This window comes from Vulpes lagopus, chromosome 12, assembly GCF_018345385.1.
Source record: "Vulpes lagopus strain Blue_001 chromosome 12, ASM1834538v1, whole genome shotgun sequence".
NCBI lineage: Eukaryota > Metazoa > Chordata > Mammalia > Carnivora > Canidae > Vulpes > Vulpes lagopus.
Window position 1 is genome coordinate 23,659,255 of NC_054835.1, and position 8,961 is coordinate 23,668,215.

The window sequence follows — 8,961 nt, forward strand, 5'->3', positions numbered from 1 at the left end:
TGTGTGGGTGAGAGGTGAGGCTGAAAGCAGAGCGAGAAGGATGTGAAATATGTTTTTCTGTGTATTAAGAATGTATTTATCCCCGTCTCCCTTAACTGTGGCATTTCCTGCAGAGACAGAACATGTTTGAAATGCTGTTAATTACTTTTTGAATCACTGGCTAGCTTCTCTGATTGCCAATTTTTAAATTAAAGGATTTTTCTTTTAAAAATTTATTTTATTTTTTATAAATTTATTTTTTATTGGTGTTCAATATGCCAACATACAGAATAACACCCAGTGCTCATCCTGTCAAGTGCCCACCTCAGTGCCCGTCACCCAGTCACTCCCACCCCCTGCCCACCTCCCCTTCCACCACCCTTAGTTCGTTTGGGCTACACCTTTCTTTCCCGAATGTGGACTCCCACCAAGACCTGATGGTCATGGAGAGCTGTGGTGTGGCCTTCCTATGGCCTAATGCTTTTAACTCTGGCCATGTTTCTGGGAGGCAGCAAAGGTATTTTGGGATCCTTGATGTACTCTTGGACCCATTTGTCTTGGGGGTTGGAGCAGATGTCTCGGTTCTTTTTGGTGACAAAGCTGTGGAGGCAGAGTTAGACTGTCAGCGGTCATGGAGTGGGGTAGGCGTCCAGTCTGCACTCCCCCATTCCTAGCTTGCATGGGGCTCAGCTCATTACTGCCTCCCTGGGCCTCTCTGACCTGAATTCCCTCAGAAGGCCTCCCTATCTGGGCTCTAGACCTCATCATCCCTGTTTTAGCCTGTTTCCCGCTCAACCAAGACACTCAGGTGTGGGTTTCATTATCGCTGCCATTTATTGGGCCACACAACTCTAAGTGGTAGAATCAAGAATTAAACCCAGGCTTGCCCTGTGAGATTCAAAGCCCAAGTCCTTGATCATGACTCCCCTTCTTCTGTCATGGAGACTCTTAGTTCTATGCACCTCATTCCCGCTCTAGGTTCCCCTTCCCCCTCCACAGAAGCATCTGCAGGGAATGCTTACATGATTGCTGGCAGATAGCAGTTGAAGGCCTTTCTGTATCCCGCCACCAGTTTCTTTGGGAAAACTTTCTCATGATGCCTCAGGCAGCAGGTGGGAGAGCTGTTAACCGATTCAGGAATTTCTGAGGGAATCACATTGAAAACTGAGTCAGGTAGGCATAGAGGGAGCCCATAATTGCCTACCTTCATCTCCCATTTATTGCATTCCATGCCTCTGATGGCAAAGCCATCTGTTAGCAGGGACTGATGGGTAATGGAGAAAGTGAGAAAAATGGGGGAGGATGTACATGTAGAATCTCCAGCCTCTGAACTGAGTTTCATCAAATGCAAATGACTCGGTTTTTTACATTTTCTGGCGAATGAGGGTTTGGTTTGGTAAACATGTATTGGGCCCCTGTTACGTGCCAAGCTCTAAGGGAGCAAAAACTGAGGAAGACATAGTTCCTACTCTTGAGTATCCCCCAGTCTAGTCAGGGTGAAAAGGGAAAGTGAAAAGATAAATATGACAGTAGAATGTGGCCTGGGATAGAATAGAATTTGGCACAATGTGCTTCGGAAACAGAATTAGGGACAGCTAACCCAGCCTGGGTGGCTGGGGAAGAAGTCCTCTAGCACACTGTGCATGACTTGATTCTTGAAGGCTGAGCAGGATTGAGACAAAGGGGTTGTAGGGTCTAGAAGAAAGAAAGGTATGAAGGCCTGAAGGCGGGGGAAGCTGTGTGTGTGTAGGAAGTGCTGAGTGGTTGCAGATGGCTGGAATGCAATGTAAGAAAGAGGTAAGAAAAGATGAAATTAGGGTATCTGGATGGCTCAGTTAAGTGTCTGCCTTCAGCCCAGGTTGTGATCCCAGGGTCCTGGGATTGTACCCCACATCGTTGGGTTCCCTGTTCAGTGGGGAGTCTGCTTCTCCTCCCTCTGCTCCCCCCCCCATGGTTTGTGCTCTATCAAATCAATAAATAATCTTTAAAAAAAAGGAGATGAAATTGGAGAGGGTGGGGAGGACAAGCATACCTTCTGAGTTGTGAGGGGGAAGTGTGGACTCTATCCTAGAGGCATTAGAGGGGCTGAGGTCAGGGAGGTGGGTGAGTGAGCAATGAGCCAGAGAAGTTAGGCAGAAAGAAAAGTGTTTTAATTTAGGATTCAGGTCAGACATCTTGAATAGGAATCTTGACTAAATGATTTGAATCATGGGCAAATTTTAAAAATTTCTCTAGGTCTCCTCATCTATGAAATGGGAATAAAAAGATGCTTATGTCCTAGGATCATAGTGAGGGTTAGTTGAGAAAATGCTGGTAAAGCCCTTTATACAGAGCCTGGCACATAGAACGGCTCAGTCAGTGCTTGTTGTAATTAAGAGCAGATGGTAGTAATGATCATTCTTCTTGCCTGGAAATGCCACATTCCCTCCCTCTTTGATGCTGACAGAATGCTGGCCTCAATTGGTTCTTAGCACTGTGTTTTCCTTGAGCTCCCCTGATTACTTATCAGTTGGGGAGTTGGGGATATCACACAAGAGGGCAGGCAGAGACCTCCCCCAGTCTCCAAAATTGCAGAGTGCAAATCCCTTTGCAGTCTGACCCCTTGCTTCCAGCTGGTGGCCAAGATTGGAATATCTTAAGAGTACCATTTGGCTGATGCATGCTTTGGGTGGGCCATTTTGTCTTTTTTGAAGACTGAGCCCATTGCAGTGGTATGTTTGACCTTCCCTAAGGGCATTGTTACCTCCTGCCACCTACCAGATGCAGCTCTGTACACAGTGATACCCATGACCTTGGTAGTCAGCCAAGTTTACAAAGTTCAGGGGCATCTTGAGAGCGTGTGGCCAGATTATGTTTTGGGTGCGACCCTTGCTCCCCTGAGACTTTATACAAGCAGAGTCTTGCCAGACCACTTGCCTGGGGTAGCCTTAGAGAGAAAAGAAGGGCTAGAGCACTTGGAGACGGGTATGTGGTCCTTTCCATAAATGGTGGTCGAGGCAAAGATAGGGAATGGGCAAAATCTCGTTCTCCACAGGTCCCAGGCGTCCTGTGTCTCCAAAATCTTTCAATCCCTTTCCTCTTTTCTATAGACTTTGCTTAGATCCAGGCTGAGGAATGGGGATAGAGCCCATGAAATCCTCACACTGCACACCTGGGCATCCCATTGGGCCTTCTTTTGGCTGCCATGATAGTTCCAACGATCTGTGCCAGACACTACAAGGAAGGGGTGTCTATGTTCAGAGTCCCCATTCCTGGGTCTAGCTGCCTCCCCAATGTCGTTTATCTTGCTCTCCAAGAGCAACTGCAGCTCTTCTCCTCCACCTGTCTTGCTCTCCTTTCATTGCTCACGTTTATTATTGTCTCTTCTGTTACTTTCTTGGCTCCTCCTAACCAGTGACTATTCCTGTTCTTCATCCTTGAGACTCCTCACGTGTCCCTGACCCAGCTTCCTGGAACTGCCTGATGATCCCAGAAGGGATCTGGACCCCAGCCCAGCTCTGCTTGCAAAGGGGAGAGTTTGAGGACAGCAGGTGTGCTGCTGGAGGGGAGAGGCCCTGTGGCTGATGACTGAGACTTGACAGGGCTCTTGGCATCACCTCGCTGCTAGCTGCCCTGTACCCCTTTCTCATTCCTGCCCTACAGAGACAGGTGGACTCACTTGACTGGCCGTGCAAAGCAGGAGTGGTGAGGATGAGGATGAAGATGAGGAGCAAGAAGGCAGTCACGGAGAACTTCATTCTCTCAGGGGGGCCTTTCAGCTTCCAGGGAAGGCTGGTCATCCACTCTGACTTCACGGCTCTCTGGACTCTGAGCATTTCAGAGCCAGTGGGGGAGAGAGGAGGTGCCTCCCTCAGTGTTTGCTGAAAGGGAGGGCGGGGCCTGGTACAGCTGATTAATAAGCATTTAAGTTCAGGAGAAGGAGAGAAAGGGAACATGCGGTGTGTGTGTGTGCTGTATTGTCTACCTTGTATATGCCCTATTTTACTTAATCCTCGCAGTAGTGAGGCAGAGATTATTACTGTTTTATAAATGAGGCTACTGAGGCTCAGAGAGGTTAAAGACATTCTCCTAGGTCACACAGGTAGGAGGCAGGCAGTTCTGAAAACTGGATCCATATGATTTCACCATCTTACCTGCCACCATCTCTATCTTGGGGGAGGAGGAGGGTGGGTGGAACCTCTCTCCCAGTTCCCCAAGGTGATCGGTCTTTGGGAGGGTGAACATAAGGCAGGATTAGAGAGTGCACAGTCTGGGGCAAGGGGTAGGGTTTAGGCCTCTGAAAAGGTTGTCTCTCCCCCCCCCCCCCCCCCCCCAGTCTAAGGACACGACTGAGCTCACATTTTTCCTCTCACAGATTATGTTACTAATACAACGAGAAAAACAATGTGCTGATCCTTGGGTCCTCATTTATTGCTGAGGTGTTTGGCTTTTTTTTTTGTTTTTGTTTTTTTAAAAATCTGTTTGGACCTTGGACTCCAAACCAGTTTTAGGTCTATTTGGCCATTCCTCCTGTGTACCTGTGATATGGGTTTACCTAAACTGCCACTGTGCCAATTATGTCCAGCAGAGGGTGCTCCACCCTCACGCACCTGACAACTTGCTTCTGCGTCCCAGAGTTCTGGCTTCTGTGCCCAGCCTTGACTAGGGCTGACCTGTCCCTCAGTATCTTCTCTCTCCAGACTGCCTGAGGACCCCGTTGAAGGCAAAGCTCAGAGAATAGATGGAAGATACAGGGAATTTTGCCATCGATGGACTGTGAACTTTAGAGGCACAGAGGGAAGTGTTTCAGTAAATGAGAGTAGAGGGAGGCGGGGGCAGGTGGAGATCCTGATGGGGCTTGCTGTTTGGCATGGCTGCTTATAAATAGAGAAAAGTTATATAATGCATTTAGTCCTGCTGGGTTCAAGGCAGTTAGTGGTGGTGAAGCTATGGCTTTTTATGAGGGTAGGAAGGGTATGTATGTGGGGTACCCCCTTGGCTGCTGTTTATGGAGGCAAGGAGGTCTGAAGAAGCCTGGTTATACGTTTAGCATACAAGCCTCCTCTTGGCCCTGGTCTTGGAAGGCCGGTGGACTGGGAAGGACAGCCACAGTGCCTACACTGGGGATGTTCTTACTCTGAGGACGCAGAGCTCCTCCTTGAATCCTGAAGATGGGTTTGGGAGCCTTTGGGGGCAGCTAGGTGTTATTCATGGAGCATAGCCTCCTCTTGATTCCTGCCTAATTCCATCCATCCATCCATCCATCCATCCATCCATCCATCCATTTCCTGATTACCCGGTAGAGGCCAGGTTTTCTGTTAGGCCTTGTGGAGGATACAAAAATGAGTATAACAATATAGTACAACCAGATGTATATAAGCATAGGGAAAGGTTGGATAAAATATGTTCACAAATCATTCTTAATCCCAGATGGCTGGAAACAAGGGCCTTGGGAGCAGCACAGAACAAAGGACTTTGAAGTTTGGCTGCTATGAAGAAGGCTTTATGAAAATTAACCTGCAAAATCAGGTGATAACTCTTAGTTTTACACTTGTGTAGCTCATATAAGATAATGCACATAGGCTGCTTAGCAGACTACTTAGCAGATTGCTTGGAAAGTAGAAAGCGCTGACAATGGTATCTGTTATCACGATGATGATAGTGTAAATGTGGCCACAGGTTCCCACCACTTCCATCACAGGCCTGATCTGCTCTTTGCACCACACTTCTGTGGAGCGAAGGCTGATGCCAAGGGTGCCACCCCGGCTGGGCTCCAATGAGTAGATTCTGTAGAAATGAGCAAAGGCAGGGAGGGCATGAAATTCAAGGTCTTTAATTCAAGGCAAGGCAGCTCCCAAGAGGCGACTGGGGCTGAGGGCTGCAGCTAAGAGGGGAGCTGTGGCCTCTTCCCTTTAAGATGGTTGGCTGCGCCCTCCTCCACTACATCTGGGTCACTCATTTCTCCTCAAGTCCTTGATGTAGTCCTGGACCCAGTCATCACTGGGGTTGGCACATATGGAATGGCCTTTTTTGGTGATGAAGCTGTGGGACAAAAAGGAGAAGGGTTACCAACTGAGGCATCCAGCAGCCAGGAAGAGAGACCCGTCAGCCCTCCCAAGCCAGTTCCTCATCCACCCAAGCTATTTCTCCTTCCTTTGCTAGAGGCAGCTCAAGACCAGTCTCCTCTCTTACAAATGCTCTCCAGCCCCCCAGGTCCCCTGAACCCACCTAGTCTTATGCCCCCACCCCCACCCCTGGAAGTGCCCTCCTGATTTCTCTTCCCCTCCACTGATAATTCATGGGGTCAGCTTCCTCCTGGCTCCCGGCAGGCTCAGCCAGGCCAGAACGCCCCCAGGATGCCCCTCTGCCACCTGTTGCTGCACCTGAGAGGTGCTCTGGGGAGTCCCCATTCTGGGTCCTCCCTACCACCCCCCAGGCCTTGCGGGCTCCTTGTCCCCCAGTATGGTATGTGGGTGCCACCTACATAATTCCAGCCCTGGAGCACTGGCTGCTGGTCTCAAAATAATCTGTGATCCGGTGACGTGGGATTGGTTGGGTAATGTACCTGAAGCAGCACTCAGCTGGATGGTAAGGTCCTCCTAAAGAGAAAGGGAGGAAGCTGAGACTGGACTCTTTGTTAAAGGTCATACCTGCTGGCTGTTTCTGCATTGCAGAGGTGGAAGTAGGATGGAAGAAGAGGTGGCCTCAATCCCCAAGATAGGATTGTGCAGAGACTCAGTTATTTGGCACCTCTTCCCCTCCTCCTGCATCAGCAACTGTTCTTCAACTTCTCCCAGAAAGACTCGCTGATGATCTTCAACTCTGGATTGAAGATTAGTGAAACCCAAACCTTCTCAATGAATAGACACCACCCCCATGGGACAGGCTTGCACAGATGTTCCACCGAGGAGGAATATTTGGAAGAAATCCTGGGGGGGGGGCAGGGACATATGCCAGTTGGGAGTGCAGACCCAGCCACTCCCAACCCGCCTGTTCTGCCTGTGTCCCCATTGAACTCCTGTCCTGCAAAGAAGGAAGGAAGCGGACACCAAGGCTCAAGGACCAGGAATCTGGACACCAGATCCCAACCTCCCCTCGCCTTTGCTAGTTTTGTGCCCATGGAAATTTTATTCCCGTTAGTGTCCTCATCTGTCAATGAGGCTGTTGGGCTGGATTGGTCGTTTTTATGCTGAGTTTCCAAGGAACCTTGGTAGTAATGGTGGGGGATTGGGGTCTATTTCAGAGGTACTGATGCATTTGGGAGTAGAGTTTTAGGGATATATCCCTTTTGGTCTGTCTAGCTGTTTTAGACATTAGGTTTCTGAGTGAGATTTTGCTTGAAGAAGGATTCCATGGTCTAAAAAATATCAAACATCACTGAACTTTCCAGTTATTTTCTGATTCTGAAATTTCATGGTTCTTATAGGAGGTGCAAGAGGGTAATAACAGTGGAAATCACACATTCAGTCAAGCTTGACTTATGGAGGTAGTAGGAAGGGTGTTTCCAACTGAGGGCTCTGGAGAAACAAGCAGGCACCACGGTCATGGAGTGGAGTGATGGAGGTGTGCAAGGTTTATGGCCAACCTGGACAGAACCAGGAGTGTCCTGGCAGTGGCCTCCACGGTTGCCATGCTTGGGTGGGAAAGGAAAGGCCTGGTCTTTTACCTAATACCATTCCAAGTAGCATCCCCACTCTCCAAAGAATGGAGTAAGTGGTCCACTGAGACCACCCCTACCCTATTCTTCTGAGCTCCAAACACCCTCTCAGGTAAGTCAAAGATTCCCATTAAGGTTAGACCAGCTTTATTTCAATAACCTTCTCTGCCACCCCCCCCCCCCATTTCTGGAAAGGAGATGAGGTAAAATTGAAGGGTGAGGCATAGTTTTGGTTGTGTGTAAAGGCAGCTCATACTAAGAAATAAGGTAGCTGAGGTGGGATACCCACTGTTGTGGTTCCCCTCAGCCCAAACCTAAGCAAGGCTGTACTTATGGGGTGGGGCTGACTCTGGAAGCAGATGGCCCTAATTTCGGGAGGCAAGCAGACAAATGGCTTTGAGGGTCCCCCCAAATTTCTCCTCTCTCTCCCTGGGGATAATATCCCCCAAGTAGGGTGGGCTGCTCTTAATAGCAGAGAGAGATGAACTGAGGGAGTGGAGAGTCAGTCCTCACTCCATGGTCTTGGAGGTAAGGGGGACTGTCTAAGAGGAAGAGGACATAACCAGTTTCAGAAGACCCCAGACCTCCTTCTAGAGCCCCTCCTTCTTGTATCCCCAGCAGGCTTACTCCTGCTTCTTTCTCAACAGGGGCTAGGTTGGAAGGAAAATAAGGTGTTGCACTCACGTGAGGATAATTCAGTCTTGGACTCCAGGGTGCAGGTGATGATGATGAGGAGGAAGAGGGAGATAGTAGCCACAGAGACTTTCATCCTCCTGATGAGGGAGAGCTTTATCCTCCAGGTGGGGAGCTGCTGTAGATGGAGAGCTGGCCTGGTAGGGGCTTCTGAGGCTCCTGGGCTGGGGAGGTATTGAGAAATGATCATCAAGGCAAAATATTTTCTTAAAATAAGGAAACTAAGATTACAAAGGGAAGTAAGGAATAGTAATGCCTCAGCAATTTCATATCCTGCATGTTTGTTGAGGGTGGAGCGAGGGAAGCCTGGAGAGCCAAGATTTCAGAGGAAATTGGCTTCTATCCCCAGTGGGAATAAATTTAACTCCTTTGACATAAGCCCTTCCTTTGGTGTAGACCATAGAATAGGGCCTGTGGGTGCAGTTGTGCACTTAGCGCAAGATCTCAAGGCTGAGATGTGGCCTATGCCCAATTCCAGTTCTAGCTCTGGGACAAGGCCATGTGGGGGAGGTTCAGGATCTGTTTGTTTGGAGATAAGAGGGGATTTGGGGTACCAGGATGAGAACTGGAGCTCCCCATGCCCAGTCTTACTAATCTAAGCTAGGAATTCCTCACTTAAATATTTAAGCCTGAAAAAAAAAAAATTTAAGCCT

General features: G+C 48.9%; 2 protein-coding genes across 2 annotated transcripts; both read right to left on the bottom strand.

Annotated features, from left to right (window-relative positions):
• Positions 1 to 287: 287 nt before the first annotated feature.
• Positions 288 to 3,795, bottom strand: CCL16 (C-C motif chemokine ligand 16). The gene is made up of 3 exons (XM_041727077.1): positions 3,638 to 3,795; positions 1,002 to 1,122; positions 288 to 579 (listed from the first exon to the last, which is right to left on the bottom strand). The coding sequence occupies exons 1-3, from the start codon at positions 3,792 to 3,794 to the stop codon at positions 447 to 449; spliced, it is 411 nt and encodes a 136-aa protein (XP_041583011.1). The 5' UTR covers position 3,795; the 3' UTR covers positions 288 to 446.
• Positions 3,796 to 5,775: 1,980 nt separating this feature from the next.
• On the bottom strand, positions 5,776 to 8,507 carry LOC121474180 (C-C motif chemokine 14-like). Its single transcript, XM_041727078.1, has 3 exons — positions 8,300 to 8,507; positions 6,443 to 6,557; positions 5,776 to 6,000 (listed from the first exon to the last, which is right to left on the bottom strand). Exons 1-3 carry the CDS (start codon positions 8,496 to 8,498, stop codon positions 5,910 to 5,912), a joined length of 405 nt encoding a protein of 134 aa, XP_041583012.1. The 5' UTR covers positions 8,499 to 8,507; the 3' UTR covers positions 5,776 to 5,909.
• Positions 8,508 to 8,961: the final 454 nt, after the last annotated feature.

What these genes read in the sequence shown, in the direction of transcription:
- CCL16 (XM_041727077.1), bottom strand. Translation starts at nt 3,794, where the DNA reads ATGCTCAGAGTCCAGAGAGCCGTGAAGTCAGAGTGGATGACCAGCCTT. An exon ending in TGCTTTGCACGGCCAGTCAA is followed by an intron (nt 1,123 to 3,637) that starts GTGAGTCCACCT and finishes TGATTCCCTCAG; the next exon opens with AAATTCCTGAATCGGTTAAC. An exon ending in TGCTATCTGCCAGCAATCAT is followed by an intron (nt 580 to 1,001) that starts GTAAGCATTCCC and finishes CTGCCTCCACAG; the next exon opens with CTTTGTCACCAAAAAGAACC.
- LOC121474180 (XM_041727078.1), bottom strand. Translation starts at nt 8,498, where the DNA reads ATGATCATTTCTCAATACCTCCCCAGCCCAGGAGCCTCAGAAGCCCCT. An exon ending in CAAGACTGAATTATCCTCAC is followed by an intron (nt 6,558 to 8,299) that starts GTGAGTGCAACA and finishes CTTTCTCTTTAG; the next exon opens with GAGGACCTTACCATCCAGCT. An exon ending in TGCTCCAGGGCTGGAATTAT is followed by an intron (nt 6,001 to 6,442) that starts GTAGGTGGCACC and finishes TTTGTCCCACAG; the next exon opens with CTTCATCACCAAAAAAGGCC.